Source organism: Salmo salar, chromosome 09, assembly GCF_965601325.2.
Source record: "Salmo salar chromosome 09, fSalSal1, whole genome shotgun sequence".
NCBI classification, from domain to species: domain Eukaryota; kingdom Metazoa; phylum Chordata; class Actinopteri; order Salmoniformes; family Salmonidae; genus Salmo; species Salmo salar.
The window spans coordinates 161,325,831-161,346,652 of NC_138299.1; the positions used below are offsets into that span (position 1 = coordinate 161,325,831).

Sequence of the window (20,822 nt, forward strand, 5' to 3'; positions counted from 1 at the left end):
GAGTGTTAGCTATAGGGCTGGGGGGGGAAGGAGTGTTAGCTATAGGGCTGGGGGGGGAAAGGAGTGTTAGCTATAGGGCTGGGGGGGAAAGGAGTGTTAGCTATAGGGCTGGGGGGGGGGGAGGAGTGTTAGCTATAGGGCTGGGGGGGGGGAAGGAGTGTTAGCTATAGGGCTGGGGGGGGGAAAGGAGTGTTAGCTATAGGGCTGGGGGGGGGGAGGAGTGTTAGCTATAGGGCTGGGGGGGGGGGGAAGGAGTGTTAGCTATAGGGCTGGGGGGGGGGGGAAGGAGTGTTAGCTATAGGGCTGGGGGGGGGGAAGGAGTGTTAGCTATAGGGCTGGGGGGGGAAAGAGTGTTAGCTATAGGGCTGGGGGGGGAAGGAGTGTTAGCTATAGGGCTGGGGGGGGGGGAAGGAGTGTTAGCTATAGGGCTGGGGGGGGGGGGAAGGAGTGTTAGCTATAGGGCTGGGGGGGGGGGGAAGGAGTGTTAGCTATAGGGCTGGGGGGGGGGGGGGAGGAGTGTTAGCTATAGGGCTGGGGGGGGGAAGGAGTGTTAGCTATAGGGCTGGGGGGGGGAAGGAGTGTTAGCTATAGGGCTGGGGGGGGGAAGGAGTGTTAGCTATAGGGCTGGGGGGGGGAAGGAGTGTTAGCTATAGGGCTGGGGGGGGGAAGGAGTGTTAGCTATAGGGCTGGGGGGGGGAAGGAGTGTTAGCTATAGGGCTGGGGGGGGGGGAGGAGTGTTAGCTATAGGGCTGGGGAAGGAGTGTTAGCTATAGGGCTGGGGGGGGGAAGGAGTGTTAGCTATAGGGCTGGGGGGGGGAAGGAGTGTTAGCTATAGGGCTGGGGGGGGGAAGGAGTGTTAGCTATAGGGCTGGGGGGGGGAAGGAGTGTTAGCTATAGGGCTGGGGGGGGGAAGGAGTGTTAGCTATAGGGCTGGGGGGGGGGGGGGAGGAGTGTTAGCTATAGGGCTGGGGGGGGAAGGAGTGTTAGCTATAGGGCTGGGGGGGGGAAGGAGTGTTAGCTATAGGGCTGGGGGGGGGGAAGGAGTGTTAGCTATAGGGCTGGGGGGGGGGAAGGAGTGTTAGCTATAGGGCTGGGGGGGGGAAGGCACCCAGGGCTGTAGTTTCCCCATCCCTGTTCTAAATAATATGCGGTAGGATTAGTACACAGTATGCAGGTGTAGGAAGTAGCAGGCGAGACAGATTTCAGACACGGCCAAGGTGTTCTCTGACCTGTTTAGCGACCTGGTCGGCCAGCACTCTGAACTCTGTGCTGTTGGAGTTTTCATAGGTGTCCACAAACACCTGGTTAGTGATCTTCATAGAGCCACTGTACATCTTCTTGATACGCGTATCCTTCCGATCTACGGGGAGTAATCAAAACAAAGGAAAACAGTGATTAACCAGCTGTTTCCTAATGGTTTCAAAACTATTTACAATGAAAATGACAAGTGGTTCTGTGGACGGAGTAGAGCCAGGAGTGTCTCCCTGTGGCCTGATCAGGACAAACTCTGAGCCCTGGGAAAGGGCTTTATCTGGCAGAGCAGAAAGGATGTAGGGAGGGACAGTTGGAGAAATGGTTAGGGAGGGGTAGAGAGCGGTAGAGAGTGGAAGAGAGGGGTAGAGAGTGGAAGAGAGCGGTAGAGAGTGGAAGAGAGCGGTAGAGAGTGGAAGAGAGCGGAAGAGAGGGGTAGAGAGTGGTAGAGAGTGGAAGAGAGTGGTAGAGAGTGGAAGAGAGCGGTAGAGAGTGGAAGAGAGTGGAAGAGAGGGGTAGAGAGTGGTAGAGAGTGGAAGAGAGGGGTAGAGAGTGGAAGAGAGCGGTAGAGAGTGGAAGAGAGTGGAAGAGAGTGGAAGAGAGGGGTAGAGAGTGGAAGAGGGGTAGAGAGTGGAAGAGAGCGGAAGAGAGGGGTAGAGAGTGGAAGAGAGGGGTAGAGAGTGGAAGAGGGGTAGAGAGTGGAAGAGGGGTAGAGAGTGGAAGAGAGTGGAAGAGAGGGGAAGAGTGGTAGAGAGCGGAAGAGAGTGGAAGAGAGCGGTAGAGAGTGGAAGAGGGGTAGAGAGGGGAAGAGAGGGGTAGAGAGCGGAAGAGAGGGGTAGAGAGTGGAAGAGAGCGGTAGAGTGGAAGAGTGGTAGAGAGCGGAAGAGTGGTAGAGAGCGGTAGAGAGCGGAAGAGTGGTAGAGAGCGGAAGAGTGGTAGAGAGCGGTAGAGAGCGGAAGAGAGCGGAAGAGAGGGGTAGAGAGTGGAAGAGGGGTAGAGAGCGGTAGAGAGTGGAAGAGGGGTAGAGAGCGGTAGAGAGTGGAAGAGAGGGGTAGAGAGCGGTAGAGAGTGGAAGAGAGTGGAAGAGAGGGGTAGAGAGTGGAAGAGAGGGGTAGAGAGGGGTAGAGAGCGGTAGAGAGTGGAAGAGAGCGGAAGAGAGTGGAAGAGAGGGGTAGAGAGTGGAAGAGGGGTAGAGAGTGGAAGAGGGGTAGAGAGTGGAAGAGGGGTAGAGAGTGGAAGAGAGCGGTAGAGAGTGGAAGAGAGCGGAAGAGAGGGGTAGAGAGTGGAAGAGAGTGGAAGAGAGGGGAAGAGAGGGGAAGAGAGCGGAAGAGAGCGGAAGAGAGGGGTAGAGAGTGGAAGAGTGGTAGAGAGGGGTAGAGAGCGGTAGAGAGCGGTAGAGAGCGGAAGAGAGTGGAAGAGAGGGGAAGAGAGGGGTAGAGAGCGGAAGAGAGCGGAAGAGAGCGGAAGAGAGCGGAAGAGTGGTAGAGAGTGGAAGAGAGGGGAAGAGAGCGGTAGAGAGCGGTAGAGAGCGGTAGAGAGCGGTAGAGAGCGGTAGAGAGCGGTAGAGAGCGGTAGAGAGCGGTAGAGAGCGGTAGAGAGCGGAAGAGAGGGGTAGAGAGTGGAAGAGAGCGGTAGAGAGTGGAAGAGAGCGGAAGAGAGCGGTAGAGAGCGGTAGAGAGCGGTAGAGAGCGGTAGAGAGTGGAAGAGAGTGGAAGAGAGCGGTAGAGAGTGGAAGAGAGGGGTAGAGAGTGGAAGAGAGGGGTAGAGAGTGGAAGAGAGGGGTAGAGAGGGGTAGAGAGGGGTAGAGAGTGGAAGAGAGGGGTAGAGAGTGGAAGAGAGCGGTAGAGAGTGGAAGAGAGGGGTAGAGAGTGGTAGAGAGTGGAAGAGAGGGGTAGAGAGCGGAAGAGAGGGGTAGAGGTATTTTTTCAATGCAAAAAAAAAAAATTGAAAAATACTGCACCTTAGTTAGATGTAAAATTATTTTAGATGAATTCTGACTATTTTGAGGAATTGGCTACGGCATCACAAAATGGACAAACAGTACTATTGACGCTGTTCTCTCATTTTTCAAGGGAAGTTATTTTAAGGGAGTACGCGAGCGCACTCGTTCGGCTAGGCGCCAGCTGAACTGAAGCCTGTTGACGCCTTAACGCTACTCACAGTGGAAGAGGAGAAGAGAGGGGGCAGGGCAACTCACAGTGGGAGAGAGAAGAAGAGAGAAGAAGAGAGGGGGCAGGACTACTCCCAGTGGAAGAGAGAGAGAGAGAGAGAAGAAGAGAGGGGGCAGGACTACTCCCAGTGGAAGAGAGAGAGAGAGAGAAGAAGAGAGGGGGCAGGGCTACTCCCAGTGGAAGAGAGAGAGAGAGAGAGAGAAGAAGAGAGGGGGCAGGACTACTCCCAGTGGAAGAGAGAGAGAGAGAGAGAGAAGAAGAGAGGGGGCAGGACTACTCCCAGTGGAAGAGAGAGAGAGAGAGAGAGAAGAAGAGAGGGGGCAGGACTACTCCCAGTGGAAGAGAGAGAGAGAGAGAGAAGAAGAGAGGGGGCAGGACTACTCCCAGTGGAAGAGAGAGAAGAAGAGAGGGGGCAGGACTACTCCCAGTGGAAGAGAGAGAGAGAGAAGAAGAGAGGGGGCAGGACTACTCACAGTGGAAGAGAGAGAGAGAGAGAAGAGAGGGGGCAGGACTACTCCCAGTGGAAGAGAGAGAGAAGAAGAGAGGGGCAGGACTACTCCCAGTGGAAGAGAGAGAGAGAGAGAGAGAAGAAGAGAGGGGGCAGGGCTACTCCCAGTGGAAGAGAGAGAGAGAGAGAAGAAGAGAGGGGGCAGGACTACTCACAGTGGAAGAGAGAGAGATAGAGAAGAAGAGAGGGGGCAGGACTACTCCCAGTGGAAGAGAGAGAGAGAGAGAAGAAGAGAGGGGGCAGGACTACTCACAGTGGAAGAGAGAGAGAGAGAGAGAGAAGAAGAGAGGGGGCAGGGCTACTCCCAGTGGAAGAGAGAGAGAGAGAGAAGAAGAGAGGGGGCAGGACTACTCCCAGTGGAAGAGAGAGAGAGAAGAAGAGAGGGGGCAGGACTACTCCCAGTGGAAGAGAGAGAGAGAGAGAGAAGAGAGGGGGCAGGGCTACTCCCAGTGGAAGAGAGAGAGAGAGAGAAGAAGAGAGGGGCAGGACTACTCCCAGTGGAAGAGAGAGAGAGAGAGAGAGAAGAAGAGAGGGGGCAGGGCTACTCCCAGTGGAAGAGAGAGAGAGAGAGAAGAAGAGAGGGGGCAGGACTACTCACAGTGGAAGAGAGAGAGATAGAGAAGAAGAGAGGGGGCAGGACTACTCCCAGTGGAAGAGAGAGAGAGAGAAGAAGAGAGGGGGCAGGACTACTCACAGTGGAAGAGAGAGAGAGAGAAGAAGAGAGGGGGCAGGACTACTCCCAGTGGAAGAGAGAGAGAGAGAGAAGAAGAGAGGGGGCAGGACTACTCCCAGTGGAAGAGAGAGAGAGAGAGAAGAAGAGAGGGGGCAGGACTACTCCCAGTGGAAGAGAGAGAGAGAGAGAGAAGAGAGGGGGCAGGGCTACTCCCAGTGGAAGAGAGAGAGAGAGAGAAGAAGAGAGGGGGCAGGACTACTCCCAGTGGAAGAGAGAGAGAGAAGAAGAGAGGGGGCAGGACTACTCCCAGTGGAAGAGAGAGAGAGAGAGAGAAGAAGAGAGGGGGCAGGACTACTCCCAGTGGAAGAGAGAGAGAGAGAGAGAGAAGAAGAGAGGGGGCAGGACTACTCCCAGTGGAAGAGAGAGAGAGAGAGAGAGAAGAAGAGAGGGGGCAGGACTACTCCCAGTGGAAGAGAGAGAGAGAGAGAGAGAGAAGAAGAGAGGGGGCAGGACTACTCCTAGTGGAAGAGAGAGAGAGAGAGAAGAAGAGAGGGGGCAGGACTACTCCCAGTGGAAGAGAGAGAGAGAGAGAAGAAGAGAGGGGGCAGGACTACTCCCAGTGGAAGAGAGAGAGAGAGAGAAGAAGAGAGGGGGCAGGACTACTCCCAGTGGAAGAGAGAGAGAGAGAAGAAGAGAGGGGGCAGGACTACTCCCAGTGGAAGAGAGAGAGAGAGAGAAGAAGAGAGGGGGCAGGACTACTCCCAGTGGAAGAGAGAGAGAGAGAAGAAGAGAGGGGGCAGGACTACTCACAGCGGAAGAGAGAGAGAGAGAGAAGAAGAGAGGGGGCAGGACTACTCACAGTGGAAGAGAGAGAGAGAGAGAAGAAGAGAGGGGGCAGGACTACTCACAGTGGAAGAGAGAGAGAGAGAGAAGAAGAGAGGGGGCAGGACTACTCACAGTGGAAGAGAGAGAGAGAGAGAAGAAGAGAGGGGGCAGGACTACTCACAGCGGAAGAGAGAGAGAGAGAGAAGAAGAGAGGGGGCAGGACTACTCACAGTGGAAGAGAGAGAGAGAGAGAAGAAGAGAGGGGGCAGGACTACTCACAGTGGAAGAGAGAGAGAGAGAGAAGAAGAGAGGGGGCAGGACTACTCACAGTGGAAGTGAGAGAGAGAGAGAAGAAGAGAGGGGGCAGGACTACTCCCAGTGGAAGAGAGAGAGAGAGAGAAGAAGAGAGGGGGCAGGACTACTCCCAGTGGAAGAGAGAGAGAGAGAGAAGAAGAGAGGGGGCAGGACTACTCACAGCGGAAGAGAGAGAGAGAGAGAAGAAGAGAGGGGGCAGGACTACTCACAGCGGAAGAGAGAGAGAGAGAAGAAGAGAGGGGGCAGGGCTACTCACAGTGGAAGAGAGAGAGAGAGAAGAAGAGAGGGGGCAGGACTACTCACAGTGGAAGAGAGAGAGAGAGAGAAGAAGAGAGGGGGCAGGACTACTCCCAGTGGAAGAGAGAGAGAGAGAGAAGAAGAGAGGGGGCAGGACTACTCACAGTGGAAGAGAGAGAGAGAGAGAGAAGAAGAGAGGGGGCAGGACTACTCCCAGTGGAAGAGAGAGAGAGAGAGAGAGAAGAAGAGAGGGGGCAGGACTACTCACAGCGGAAGAGAGAGAGAGAGAGAAGAAGAGAGGGGGCAGGACTACTCACAGTGGAAGAGAGAGAGAGAGAGAAGAAGAGAGGGGGCAGGACTACTCCCAGTGGAAGAGAGAGAGAGAGAGAAGAAGAGAGGGGGCAGGACTACTCACAGTGGAAGAGAGAGAGAGAGAGAAGAAGAGAGGGGGCAGGACTACTCACAGCGGAAGAGAGAGAGAGAGAAGAAGAGAGGGGGCAGGACTACTCCCAGTGGAAGAGAGAGAGAGAGAGAAGAAGAGAGGGGGCAGGACTACTCACAGTGGAAGAGAGAGAGAGAGAGAAGAAGAGAGGGGGCAGGACTACTCCCAGTGGAAGAGAGAGAGAGAGAGAAGAAGAGAGGGGGCAGGACTACTCACAGTGGAAGAGAGAGAGAGAGAGAGAAGAAGAGAGGGGGCAGGACTACTCACAGCGGAAGAGAGAGAGAGAGAGAAGAAGAGAGGGGGCAGGACTACTCACAGTGGAAGAGAGAGAGAGAGAGAAGAAGAGAGGGGGCAGGACTACTCCCAGTGGAAGAGAGAGAGAGAGAGAAGAAGAGAGGGGGCAGGACTACTCACAGCGGAAGAGAGAGAGAGAGAAGAAGAGAGGGGGCAGGACTACTCACAGTGGAAGTGCCAGACCAGTAGGCCGGTCATAAGGGCGATGACAGCAGCGAAGATAACGATGCCGATCACAGCCCCGATTCTCCCTGGTCCTTTCTTCTTCTCTAACTTCTTACTGTCAGATGCTGGGAGGAAGGTCACATCCTGGTCCCAGTCCCTGTCCTGAGAGAGGAGAGAGAGGGGGACGTAAGACACTGTGACACCGACAAGATGCCATGTAGATATTAGGAATATACAACAATCTTTAATCTGATACGTCTGACAGCCTTGAGCTTTCAATTGTATAAAGAAAACCAAAAACAAAGACTTATTGCACATTGCTTTTGAATGCATTGGCGAGGCTCTACGCTGGCGAGGCTCTACGCTGGCGAGGCTCTACGCTGGCGAGGCTCTACGCTGGCGAGGCTCTACGCTGGTGAGGCTCTACGCTGACGAGGCTCTACGCTGACGAGGCTCTACGCTGACGAGGCTCTACGCTGACGAGGCTCTACGCTGACGAGGCTCTACGCTGACGAGGCTCTACGCTGGTGAGGCTCTACGCTGGTGAGGCTCTACGCTGACGACGCTGACGAGGCTCTACGCTGGCGAGGCTCTACGCTGGCGAGGCTCTACGCTGGCGAGGCTCTACGCTGGCGAGGCTCTACGCTGGCGAGGCTCTACGCTGGCGAGGCTCTACGCTGGTGAGGCTCTACGCTGACGACGCTGGCGAGGCTCTACGCTGGCGAGGCTCTACGCTGGCGAGGCTCTACGCTGGCGAGGCTCTACGCTGGCGAGGCTCTACGCTGGCGAGGCTCTACGCTGGCGAGACTCTACGCTGGCGAGACTCTACGCTGGCGAGACTCTACGCTGACGACGCTGACGAGGCTCTACGCTGGCGAGGCTCTACGCTGGCGAGGCTCTACGCTGGCGAGGCTCTACGCTGGCGAGGCTCTATATGATTATATTATTAATTATATGATTAAATTATTAATTATATGATTAAAAGGTTGACTAAATGATTTCACCCTGAAAATGTATAACCGAGTGATTATAAGATGAATGTACTAAATGTGTGTGTGTGTGTGTAGGAAAAGTTTAAGCTTAATGATTTAGCAATGTAAGTAAGACATTCAAGGAAAATGAGAACTGTTAACCTGTTGGGGCTAGGGGGCAGTATTTTCACGGCCGGATAAAAAACGTACCCGATTTAAACTGGTTACTACTCTTTTCCAGAAATGAGAATATGCATATAATTAGTATATTTGCATAGAAAACACTCTAAAGTTTCTAAAACTGTTTGAATGGTGTCTGTGAGTATAACAGAACTCATATGGCAGGCCAAAACCTGAGAAGATTCCATACAGGAAGTGGCCTGTCTGACAATTTCTGGTCCTTCTGTTGCCTCTCTATCGAAAACACAGTATCTCTGCTGTTACGTGACACTTTCTAAGGCTTCCATTGGCTCTCTGAAGGCGCCAGAAAGTGGATTGGGGTGTCTGCTGTCTCTGGGCAAAGTACAGGAGCACTGTTTGTGAGTGGTCAGCCTAGTGCCTCAGAGACAATAGATGCGCGGGCACGAGACTACTCCATTTTTTTCTTCACTTGTTTGAATGAATACAAGGTTGTCCGGTTGGAATATTGTTGCTATTTTACGAGGAAAATCGCATACATTTATTTTAAACAGGGTTTGACATGCTTCTAAGTACGGTAAAGGAACATTTTGAAATTTTTGTCACGAAATGCGCCCGCGCGTCACCCTTCGGATAGTGACCTGAACGCACGAACAAAACTGAGCTATTTCAATATAACTATGGATTATTTGGAACCAAAACAACATTTGTTGTTGAAGTAGAAGTCCTGGGAGTGCATTCTGACGAAGAACAGCAAAGGTAATCCAATTTTTGTAATAGTAATTCTGAGTTTCAGACACTCGCCAACGTCGAGGCTCAGTAATAGCTAGCCGTGATGGCCGAGCTATGTACTCAGAATATTGCAAAAATGTGCTTTTGCCGAAAAGCTATTTTAAAATCTGACACCGCGATTGCATAAAGGAGTTCTGCATCTATAATTCTTAAAATAATTATGTATTTTGTGAACGTTTATGCTGAGTAATTTAGTAAATTCACCGGAAGTTTTCGGTGTGTATGCTAGTTCTGAACATCACATGCTAATGTAAAAATCTGGTTTTTGATATAAATATGAACTTGATTGAACAAAACATGCATGTATTGTATAAAATAATGTCCTAGGTGTGTCATCTGATGAAGGTCATCAAAGGTTAGTGCTGCATTTAGCTGTGGTTTTGTTTTTTGTGACATTATATGCTTGCTTTGAAAATGGCTGTGTGATTTATTTTTGGCTGGGTACTCTCCTGACATAATCTAATGTTTTGCTTTCGCTGTAAAGCCTTTTTGAAATCGGACAACGTGGTTGGATTATCTTTAAAATGGTGTAAAATAGTCATATGTTTGAGAAATTGAAGTTATAGCATTTTTTAGGTATTTGTATTTCGCGCCACGCGCGATTCCACTGGCTGTTGAATAGAGTGGGACGCTGCCGTCCCACGTTTTCCCATAGAAGTTAACAGACAGCAGACAACTTGTGACCTAATAACAGGAAAGAAGGTCTACCCACCCAGGGAGGGGAGAAACCTTTAGGCTTGCAGTAGATTATGTAACATGGGGCAGGATATGATAAGCAATGTATGAGATGGAGAAGACTTGTAAATAAGCATTGACAGTGTTAAAGAAGAGGAGGGGAATTTGTAAGGGGTATGACATATGGTATGACCACATGTCAGGTATAAAAGGCTGTGTACCCTGTATGATATTCAGAGCTCTCGTAAATAAACTTTCTGACCAATTGTAAGCTGGCTCTCCGTCTGCGTCATTCAACCAGAATCTTACACCCTCTGGGGGGGGGGGGGGCAGACTGAGTAGTTTCATTGAAGTTCGGTTTATGAACATTGATAACTTAATTCACGTAACAACGACACTGACGAGGCTCTACACTGGCGAGGCTCTACACTGGTGAAGCTCTACACAGACAGACAGAGTGGGTGGAAGGGGAGGAACAGTTTCACTGAGTTAAATGTTGCCAAACCTGTTTTGGAGGGAGCATGCAGGCTGGTTGCTAGAGGTGGGAGGTCTCCAATAATAGTCAAATAACTCACTTCAGATAGAAGGTTTTTGAGTTTCGCTCTTTGCTTATTCTATGGACTGTGAAAACCCGACGACGGAGAAGTAAAATAAGGCTCTATTTCGGGATTCAACAACACTGTAATCTAAAGAAGGCCTGTTCTAATTGGCTTATAGCCAACGTCAATAACGCCGCACGTGACTCAACACCCAGCCTGACAGACAGACTGCCTGACTACAATGACCCACAATGCTCTCTGTGCCAAGACCTCTGCCGTTGGCTCAGATCCGAAACACTACAACACCTATACGGCATCTTCTTTGCCAATAATATTCTCCCTGGGTGGGTCATTCCACCTCAAAAACCACAGGTGGGTCATTCCACCTCAAAAACCACAGGTGGGTCATTCCACCTTAAAAACCACAGGTGGGTCATTCCACCTCAAAAACCACAGGTGGGTCATTCCACCTCAAAAACCACAGGTGGGTCATTCCACCTCAAAAAGCTTGTAACCCACCATCTCCGAAGAAAATTAGTTGCTGTAGTTACAAACACAAGCTTAGCATTCCTGAAACATTATTTTGTTAAAATATAATTTGATATGAGAAGATAATTGATTGAACTCAAAATAGCCATATAATCTTCAATAAAGATATATATTTTTTTAAAAGGTACTATATATTTCACCTTTATTTAAATCAGGTAGGCTAGTTGAGAACAAGTTCTCATTTACAACTGCGACCTGGCCAAGATAAAGCAAAGCAGTGCGACACAAACAACAACACAGAGTCACACATGGAGTAAACAAACGTAGTCAATAACACAATAGAGAAAGTCTATGTACTGTGTGTGCAAATCAGGGAGGTAGGCAATAAATAGGCCATAGAGGCGAAATAATTACAATTTAGCAGTAGCACTGGAGTGATAGATGTGTAGATGATGATGTGCAAGTAGAGATACTGGGGTACAAAGGAGCAAGAGGATAAATAACAATATGGGGATGAGGTAGTTGGGTGGGATATTTACAGATGGGCTATGTACAGGTACAGTGATCTGTGAGCTGCTCTGACAGCTGACGCTTAAAGTTAGAGGGATATATAAGTCTCCAGCTTCAGAGATTTTTGCAGTTCGTTCCAGTCATTGGCCGCAGAGAACTGGAAGGAAAGGAGTAAAGTAGGAATTGGCTTTGGGGATGACCAGTGAAATATACCTGCTGGAGCGCGTGCTACAGGTGGGTGCTGCTATGGTGACCAGTGAGCTGAGATAAGGCGGGGCTTTACCTAGCAGAGACTTACAGATGACCTGAGCCAGTGGGTTTGGCGATGAATATGTAGCAAGAGCCAGCCAACAAGAGCGTACAGGTCACATATGGGGCTTTGGTGACAAAACGGATGGCACTGTGATAGACTGCATCCAATTTGCTGAGTAGAGTGTTGGAGGATATTTTGTAAATTACATCGCCGAAGTCAAGGATCGGTAGGATGGTCAGTTTTACGATGGTATGTTTGGCAGCATGAGTGAAGGATGCTTTGTTGCGAAATAGGAAACCGATTCTAGATTGAATTTTGGATTGGAGATGCTTAATGTGAGTCTGGAAGGAGAGTTTACAGTCTAACCAGACACCTAGGTATTTGTAGTTGTCCACATATTCTAAGTCAGAACCGTCCAGAGTAGTGATGCTGGACGGGCGGGCAGGTGCAGGCAGCGATTGGTTGAAGAGCATGCATTTAGTTTTACTTGTATTTAAGAGCAGTTGGAGGTCACGGAAGGAGAGTTGTATGGCATTGAAGCTCGTCTAGAGGTTAGTTAACACAGTGTCCAAAGAAGGGCCAGAAGTATACAGAATGGTGTCGTCTGCGTAGAGGTGGATCAGAGAATCACCAGCAGCAAGAGCGACATCATTGATGTATACAGAGAAGAGAGTCGGCCCGAGAATTGAACCCTGTGGCACCCCCATAGAGACTGCCAGAAGTCCGGACAACAGGCCTTCCGATTTGACACACTGAACTCTGTCTGAGAAGTAGTTGGTGAACCAGGCGAGGCAGTCATTAGAGAAACCAAGGCTATTGAGTCCGCCAATAAGAATGGGTTGATTGACAGTCGAAAGCCTTGGTCAGGTCAATGAATACGGCTGCACAGTACCGTCTTTTATTGATGTCGGTTATGATATTGTTTAGGACCTTGAGCGTGGCTGAGGTGCACCCGTGACCAGCTCGGAAACCAGATTGCATAGTGGAGAAGGTGATCTGTTTGTTGACTTGGCTTTCGAAGACCTTAGAAAGGCAGGGTAGGATGGATATAGGTCTATAACAGTTTGGGTCTAGAGTGTCTCCCCCTTTGAAGAGAGGGATGACCGTGGCAGTTTTCCAATCTTTGGGAATCTCAGACGATGCGAAAGAGAGGTTGCACAGGCTAGTAATAGGGGTTGCAAAAATTTCGGCAGATAGTTTTAGAAAGAGAGGGTCCAGATTGTCTAGCCCAGCTGATTTGTAGGGGTCCAGATTTTGCAGCTCTTTCAGAACATCAGCTATCTGGATTTGGGTGAAGGAGAAATGGGGGAGGCTTGGGCCAGTTGCTGCGGGGGGTGCAGGGCTGTTGACCGGGGTAGGGGTAGCCAGTTGGAAAGCATGGCCAGCCGTAGAAAAATGCTTATTGAAATTCTCGATTATCGTAGATTTATCGGTGGCGACAGTGTTTCCTAGCCTCAGAGCAGTGGGCAGCTGGGAGGAGGTGCTCTTATTCTCCATGGACTTTACAGTGTCCCAAAACATTTTAGAATGAGTGCTACCTTACATCTGATTTGGACCATAATCCTTCCTAACAGTGACTAAGACATGGGGAATCCAATACAATGATCGGTAGCCACCCACAGGCCCCACACACCAAACCCAACAACCAGCATTGTGGGACTCCATACTATGTCATGTATTTCCTGTCTGGTGATGTTTGGCCCTGTTCAGATAAATTAGCCATTGAAGTTGCTTGCATTATTTACTATAAAATGTCTTGAGGCCATTTGGACGTACTGCCAAATTCTCTAAAATGACATTGGAGGCAGCTTATGGTAGAGAAATTAACATTCAATTATGTGGCAACAGCTCTGGTGGACATTCCTGCAGTCAGCATGCCAATTGCACGCTCCCTCAAAACCTGGAGACATCTATGACATTGTGTTTTGTGACAAAACTGCACATTTTAGAGAGGCCTTTTATTGTCCCCCAGCACAAGGTGCACCTGTGTAATGATCATGTTGTTTAATCAGTTTCTTGATATGCCACACCTGTCAGGTGGATGGATTATTTTAGCAAAAGGAAAAATGCTCACTAACAGGGATGTAAACACATTTGTGCACAAAATGTGAGAGAAATAAGCTTTTTTGTGCGTATGGAACATTTCTGGGATCTTTTTATTTCAGCTCATGAAACCAACACTGTTGCGTTTCTACATTTGTTCAGTGTAGATTACAACATAACTACTCTGAAGGGATTAAAACGTTAAAGTCACACCTTCTCCACGTCCTTCACAGTAATAATTGTACGCTGAATAGTTCCCTGGGAACATGTCGTGACAGGACAATGGGATCGGTGCGTCACCGTGTTGTGGTTTCTGATTGGTGAATTCCACTCCCACTCGTTTCTACAGCTTTTAAAAACACAGAGCTAAATTTAGGTCCAAGAGTTTTTCCTGACAGTGTAAACTATAACTAGGGCCCGGAGTTTATAGCAAATTGTAACTATCCTGCATCACATGACCTTTTAGTGACTACAGCTCAATCTATACAGACTCTTCATATTGACATGAAGAGCTTGGTTCCTCTCTAGGTTTTGGCCTTTCTAGGGGAGTTTTTCCTAGCCACTGTGCTTCTACACCTGCATTGTTTGCTGTTTGGGGGTTTTAGGCTGGGTTTCTGTACAGCACTTTGAGACATCAGCTGATGTAAGAAGGGCTTTATAAATACATCTGATTTGACATGCCATGAAAATCGGTTCTTCAGACCAACAGCTAGCCTGAAAACAACCCCACTACATAGACGCTGTCTTTTAACAACTTAGCTAACGTCAGTTGCTAACGTCAATTGCGACCGTCAGTTGCTACCGTCAGTCGCTAACGTCAGTCGCTACCGTGCCCTCGGGTAGAGATTGACGTGATGGAAGCCCGTCTTTAGCTCAGAGAACATTACAGTGAAAGACCCACAGCTGTGTAGCCTTCAGGTGTGTACATTCTCTTACCATTGTACAGGCAGGGAAGGGCCCCCCCCCCTCCCTCCTCTCACTCTAGCTCTGCTGCCCCCACCAAAATAGTCAACCTTTATTGGTTTCATTTTCAATGAACTACGTCGGTGGCCGGTTGCTTGGAAGACTGCAGTGAATGCATGGGACTGATGATGAAATATACTATCAGACCTCTCTCTCTTTATCAGACCTCTCTCTCTCTTTATCAGACCTCTCTCTCTCTTTATCAGACCTCTCTCTCTCTTTATCAGACCTCTCTCCCTCTTTATCAGACCTCTCTCTCTTTATCAGACCTCTCTCTCTCTTTATCAGACCTCTCTCTCTCTTTATCAGACCTCTCTCTCTCTTTATCAGACCTCTCTCTCTCTTTATCAGACCTCTCTCTCTCTTTATCAGACCTCTCTCTCTCTTTATCAGACCTCTCTCTCTTTATCAGACCTCTCTCTCTCTTTATCAGACCTCTCTCTCTCTTTATCAGACCTCTCTCTCTCTTTATCAGACCTCTCTCTCTCTTTATCAGACCTCTCTCTCTCTTTATCAGACCTCTCTCTCTTTATCAGACCTCTCTCTCTTTATCAGACCTCTCTCTCTTTATCAGACCTCTCTCTTTAGCGATGAGCAGACCAGGGCCATAACGCCAATTTTCAAAGCAAATGAATGACCAGGCTGGCTTCATCAGGCCAATGAATGACCAGGCTGGCTTTATCAGGCCAATGAATGACCAGGCTGGCTTTATCAGGCCAATGAATGACCAGGCTGGCTTTATCAGGCCAATGAATGACCAGGCTGGCTTTATCAGGCCAATGAATGACCAGGCTGGCTTTATCAGGCCAATGAATGACCAGGCTGGCTTTATCAGGCCAATGAATGACCAGGCTGGCTTTATCAGGCCAATGAATGACCAGGCTAGCTTTATCAGGCCAATGAATGACCAGGCTGGCTTTATCAGGCCAATGAATGACCAGGCTGGCTTTATCAGGCCAATGAATGACCAGGCTAGCTTTATCAGGCCAATGAATTATCAGGCCAATGAATTATCAGCTGTCTAGACGTCAGGGTTAGACAGTACCGGTAAACTACCTAACAAATGAATGACACACACACGTAATAAAAGCTTAAATTGTGACAGGTGGTCTCCAATCAAACAAGCTATTTGTCAACACACACACACACACGAAGCTTAAATTGTGACAGCTTGTTTGATTGGAGACCACCTATTTGTCAACACACACACACACACACACACACACACACACGAAGCTTAAATTGTGACAGGTGGTCTCCAATCAAACAAGCTATTTGTCAACACACACACACACCAAAACAAACCACCATAGTTAGTAGCAGCCACATTACCGGGCCCTTGTTTGGGGTGTATCTCATCCCGGTGTCCATGTAGTCCATAGTGGCTGTCGACAGATAAATCAGTCGGTTCCTGATTTCAGCTCGTCCTCAGGTAAATTCCAAGGGGAGGGAGGTGTAGGTAGGCCTTTTGTCCTCAACGGAGTCCTGCGGCCTCCGCGAACACAGGTGATTCACAAAACGAGCAAATATATATATTTATATTTATTTTAAAAAACTGCAACCGAAAGAGTACAGTTCAGGAAACCAATTTCAATACAATCAATATGAACTCAGAGTATTTCCTTTGTAGCAAGTCGTACTTTTAGTATCTTCCAGGAATAATCGCGAACGGCCCTTTCCGCGGATATCTGAGGAGTGTTCATTACGTCGATTCGGTTGCAAAACGTTTCTTAAACGGAAGCAAACGTAACGACACGGGGAGTGATCTACCTGAATTTGTCCAATAGAAACGGTCGTTTCAGTTGCAAAACAACTGTTTGGATGTGTGATCACACTGCGGTTGTCGAGTACCTGCAGAAAGTTCCCCGGAGCTTCGGGTTTCAGGGCGTGTTTCTGTTGGAGCGATACTCACCTGTGACTTCCTGTATTAAGGTGACATTAAAACCCAGAGGGAGGGAGACAATAGCTCTTCCCTTCTGCACTTTAACTGTTTACACATCGTTACAACACTGTATATAAACACAATATGACGTATTCTATTCTTTTGGAACTTCTGTGAGTTTAATGTTGACTGTTAATTTTTGTTTATTTCACTTCTGTTTATTATCTACTTCACTTACTTTGGTAATGTTAACATATGTTTCCCAGGCCAATAAAGCCCCTCGAATTGAGACAGAGATATATTCCATATATCGGCAGATATAGAGAATAAAGCCCTGACTTAACGTAATAACTAATATCTAGATCAATGAATTTTACTTTTTTCCCCCCGGTGTAACCTAACAGGTGTGACAGGTTTCTGATGCGGCGGGGACTGAACACCGACAGGCGGCGGCGGTAGGGCTTTTTGGGGCTGAATGTAGCGGGAGAAAACGGGGAGTGTTTTATGTTTGAGATAAGGGAAGGCTGATGAACATGGCATATTTAATGACATTTTAATCTCTATTAAAATGTCAAATATAACATATATCCAATGTTCTTTTTTTAATGGATTATTCCTAGTATTCAGTATCGATGTTGAAGTGTTTTTGTGATGGATGAGTCACGGAGCGGTTTTGGTTTAGTCACGCTCAGGTCATTCAGTCTACCTAGACCTACGGTATGACCCGCAGGTTTCTATTCCAGTAACTTCCCGTGGATGACTGGTTATGATGAAACAACGTATGTCAGAATGTGGAGTTGTTGTGATGGGCTATATGACTTACACCTGGCCTATGTGAATAAACTATTTTCTAAACACATTTTCCATACTACATAGGACAAATGAAATGGAAAAACATACAGGAAGTAGGGTAGATAATAAAAACACCCAAATAAAGAGACAGGAAGCACTTTATGGAAGTAGTGGCTTTATTGATGTGCTTCCCCCTGTAACCAGAATCTGTTTTGTTTCCATTGGTGTCAATCAATTCATCAATCAATCAATCAATTGGTTTGATCAGTAATATTGTGATCGCTACAGTCAAGCAGGTAGTTACAGGATGACAGGATTTAAGAGTGCATAGTGAGACAGACACATAACTGAGAAACTGTCACAGGAGGAGAAAAAAATATTTTAAAAAACAAGAAACTTAAAAATAGATATAATTTTCATAATAACCCTCCGAAGAGAAGCCATGATCACAACGCCAACTATACAGACAGTTACGAGAGAGAGAGAATCTACTCCTGATTCTACAGTTCCCTGTGTCTCCTTCCACTGTTAAAGGTAACCTGCACATGTTCTCTGTCTGTCTCTTTCCATCCACATCTGTCTGTCTCTTTCCATCCACATCTGTCTGTCTCTTTCCATCCACATCTGTCTGTCTGTCTCTTTCCATCCACATCTGTCTGTCTCTTTCCATCCACATCTGTCTGTCTCTCTTTCCATCCACATCTGTCTGTCTGTCTGTCTGTCTGTCTGTCTGTCTGTCTGTCTGTCTGTCTGTCTGTCTCTCTTTCCATCCACATCTATCTGTCTGTCTCTTTCCATCCACATCTGTCTGTCTGTCTGTCTCTTTCCATCCACATCTGTCTGTCTCTTTCCATCCACATCTGTCTGTCTGTCTGTCTGTCTCTCTTTCCATCCACATCTATCTGTCTGTCTCTCTTTCCATCCACATCTGTCTGTCTGTCTGCCTGTCTCTCTTTCCATCCACATCGGTCTGTCTGTCTGTCACAAGCCCCCCAGCGAGTGTGTTTGGGATTGATTTGAGAAAGACTATTCAGAAACTGTTCTGAGTCAGCAAAGCCAGCAGTTGTTCAGGTGAATTAATACATCCAGAAACGGTTCTCAGATTCATTTCTACTTGGATTTTTTAAAAGCATCGCATCGCTTGTGCAAAACATGGACTCTGGACCACTACAACCCATCAGAGAGCATATCGAGGACCCAAAATATGGTCAGGGTGGGGGGTAATAAGGGGTAAGTCTAGTCAGTTCATTGAGATGGGTCAGGGGGGGGGTAATAAGGGGTAAGTCTAGTCAGTTCATTGAGATGGGTCAGGGGGGGGTAATAAGGGGTAAGTCTAGTCAGTTCATTGAGATGGGTCAGGGGGGGGGGTAATAAGGGGTAAGTCTAGTCAGTTCATTGAGATGGGTCAGGGGGGGTAATAAGGGGTAAGTCTAGTCAGTTCATTGAGATGGGTCAGGGGGGGTAATAAGGGGTAAGTCTAGTCAGTTCATTGAGATGGGTCAGGGGGGGTAATAAGGGGTAAGTCTAGTCAGTTCATTGAGATGGGTCAGGGGGGGGGTAATAAGGGGTAAGTCTAGTCAGTTCATTGAGATGGGTCAGGGGGGGTAATAAGGGGTAAGTCTAGTCAGTTCATTGAGATGGGTCAGGGGGGGTAATAAGGGGTAAGTCTAGTCAGTTCATTGAGATGGGTCAGGGGGGGGTAATAAGGGGTAAGTCTAGTCAGTTCATTGAGATGGGTCGGGGGGGGGTAATAAGGGGTAAGTCTAGTCAGTTCATTGAGATGGGTCTGGGGGGGTAATAAGGGGTAAGTCTAGTCAGTTCATTGAGATGGGTCAGGGGGGGTAATAAGGGGTAAGTCTAGTCAGTTCATTGAGATGGGTCAGGGGGGGGTAATAAGGGGTAAGTCTAGTCAGTTCATTGAGATGGGTCTGGGGGGGTAATAAGGGGTAAGTCTAGTCAGTTCATTGAGATGGGTCAGGGGGGGGTAATAAGGGGTAAGTCTAGTCAGTTCATTGAGATGGGTCTGGGGGGGTAATAAGGGGTAAGTCTAGTCAGTTCATTGAGATGGGTCAGGGGGGGGTAATAAGGGGTAAGTCTAGTCAGTTCATTGAGATGGGTCAGGGGGGGGTAATAAGGGGTAAGTCTAGTCAGTTCATTGAGATGGGTCAGGGGGGGTAATAAGGGGTAAGTCTAGTCAGTTCATTGAGATGGGTCAGGGGGGGGTAATAAGGGGTAAGTCTAGTCAGTTCATTGAGATGGGTCAGGGGGGGTAATAAGGGGTAAGTCTAGTCAGTTCATTGAGATGGGTCAGGGGGGGTAATAAGGGGTAAGTCTAGTCAGTTCATTGAGATGGGTCAGGGGGGGGTAATAAGGGGTAAGTCTAGTCAGTTCATTGAGATGGGTCAGGGGGGGGGTAATAAGGGGTAAGTCTAGTCAGTTCATTGAGATGGGTCAGGGGGGGTAATAAGGGGTAAGTTTGGTATGAGTTGTGTGAGATCAGCTGGGGGTCTGTGCACTCTCCTGTGTGTCTGTCTGTCTGCACAATCTCCTGTCTGTCTGCACACTCTCCTGTCTGTCTGCACACTCTCCTGTCTCTCTGTCTGCACACTCTCCTGTCTGTCTGTCTGTCTGCACACTCTCCTGTCTGTCTGTCTGTCTGCACACTCTCCTGTCTGTCTGTCTGTCTGCACACTCTCCTGTCTGTCTGTCTGTCTGCACACTCTCCTGTCTCTGTCCTGTCTGTCTGCACACTCTCCTGTCTCTCTGTCTGCACACTCTCCTGTCTGTCTGTCTGCACACTCTCCTGTCTCTGTCCTGTCTGTCTGCACACTCTCCGCTGTCTGTCTGTCTGCCCGCACCACAACATCCCAACCCAGCTCAGCCACCATCCAAGTCTCAACCTCTCCCTTGGTGGAATAAAAACAGCAACTTTTTATATATATATATATATATTTTAACTGTTTATGTATATTTTGTTTGCAATCATAACAAAGAATAGAAAGTAACTGAATTCATGATTTTGTTTTCATTCTTTTTCCTCATTTGTAGTTTCACTATACATCATTTAATTAGGTACAAAGAACCTTCCTATACAAGCAATCTATCGAAAAGAACCCCCAACAACCATTTTATTACGAGAAGACCGTCAGAAGGTATTTGGGGACACTGGTACGATGGGAAACAAAACGTTAGTGTCCTCCTTGTTATGTTCGATAAGATACATTTATAAAGTCTTCAATGAGTTGCTTGTTTTTTTTTTTTACCTTGTTGCATGTTATTATTTTTTTTAAAACAACAAAATAAAAATCATCATAAGAAATGTAATACAGCTTGATCTTCAGAGAGTAATCGTAATAATTAATTATTAAATCACATATTATATATAAAAACGTAGAGATACGTACATCTCCCTTTTAAAAGAAACCCCAAGATTGAAAGGGAGCTGTATAGTACAATAGTAGCAGTAGTTTTAGCATCGGTTTGAAACAAATCCAATATAATGTATTGTAATCTGATGTAATTATGCAAATGATTATTTTTTTTGGAGGAGAGTATTTTTGTTGTTATTGGTCAGTAGTATGTTGGCCCCTCCTCTCTGCTTGGTGCCACAGCCAATCCTAGATCTGCATCTGTTCCAGGTATTTGTAGGTGGGGTTCTCGTAACCGTGGTTCTGCATCTTGCTGAGGTGGCGCTCCTCTGGGGTCAGCATGGGGTCAACCTATCACAGGACAGGTCATTGGGTGAAATAGGCAGAGCTTAAAGGTATCGACAGTCCTGTAATAAAACTCTACGGCCCTGTGCAGAGAGAACAGATTATCTGACCACAGAGGTTTCCAGGTCAGGGGTCAACTAGAACCTGAGCAGAGAGAACAGATTATCTGACCACAGAGGTT

General features: G+C 48.0%; 2 protein-coding genes across 17 annotated transcripts in view; both read right to left on the reverse strand.

Moving 5' to 3' along the window:
* The window catches only part of st14a (ST14 transmembrane serine protease matriptase a), a 58,209-nt gene extending 42,097 nt beyond the window's left edge, over positions 1–16,112 (reverse strand). The window contains exons 1-3 of the mRNA XM_082956514.1: positions 15,587–16,112; positions 6,884–7,043; positions 1,230–1,360 (exon numbers count right to left, since the gene is read on the reverse strand). Of these exons, the coding sequence (XP_082812640.1) occupies positions 1,230–1,360; positions 6,884–7,043; positions 15,587–15,634 (339 nt within the window). The 5' untranslated portion in view covers positions 15,635–16,112. The remainder of the gene's footprint in view (positions 1–1,229; positions 1,361–6,883; positions 7,044–15,586) is intronic.
* A 974-nt stretch (positions 16,113–17,086) lies between these two features.
* The window catches only part of aplp2 (amyloid beta precursor like protein 2), a 151,184-nt gene continuing 147,448 nt past the window's right edge, over positions 17,087–20,822 (reverse strand). For 15 of the 16 annotated variants that reach the window (XM_082956529.1, XM_082956528.1, XM_082956527.1 and 12 more), the window contains one exon: positions 17,087–20,647. In XM_082956529.1, coding sequence (XP_082812655.1) covers positions 20,546–20,647 — 102 coding nt within the window. In that variant the 3' untranslated portion in view covers positions 17,087–20,545. The remainder of the gene's footprint in view (positions 20,648–20,822) is intronic. The other variant, XR_014378933.1, reaches the window with a different exon arrangement.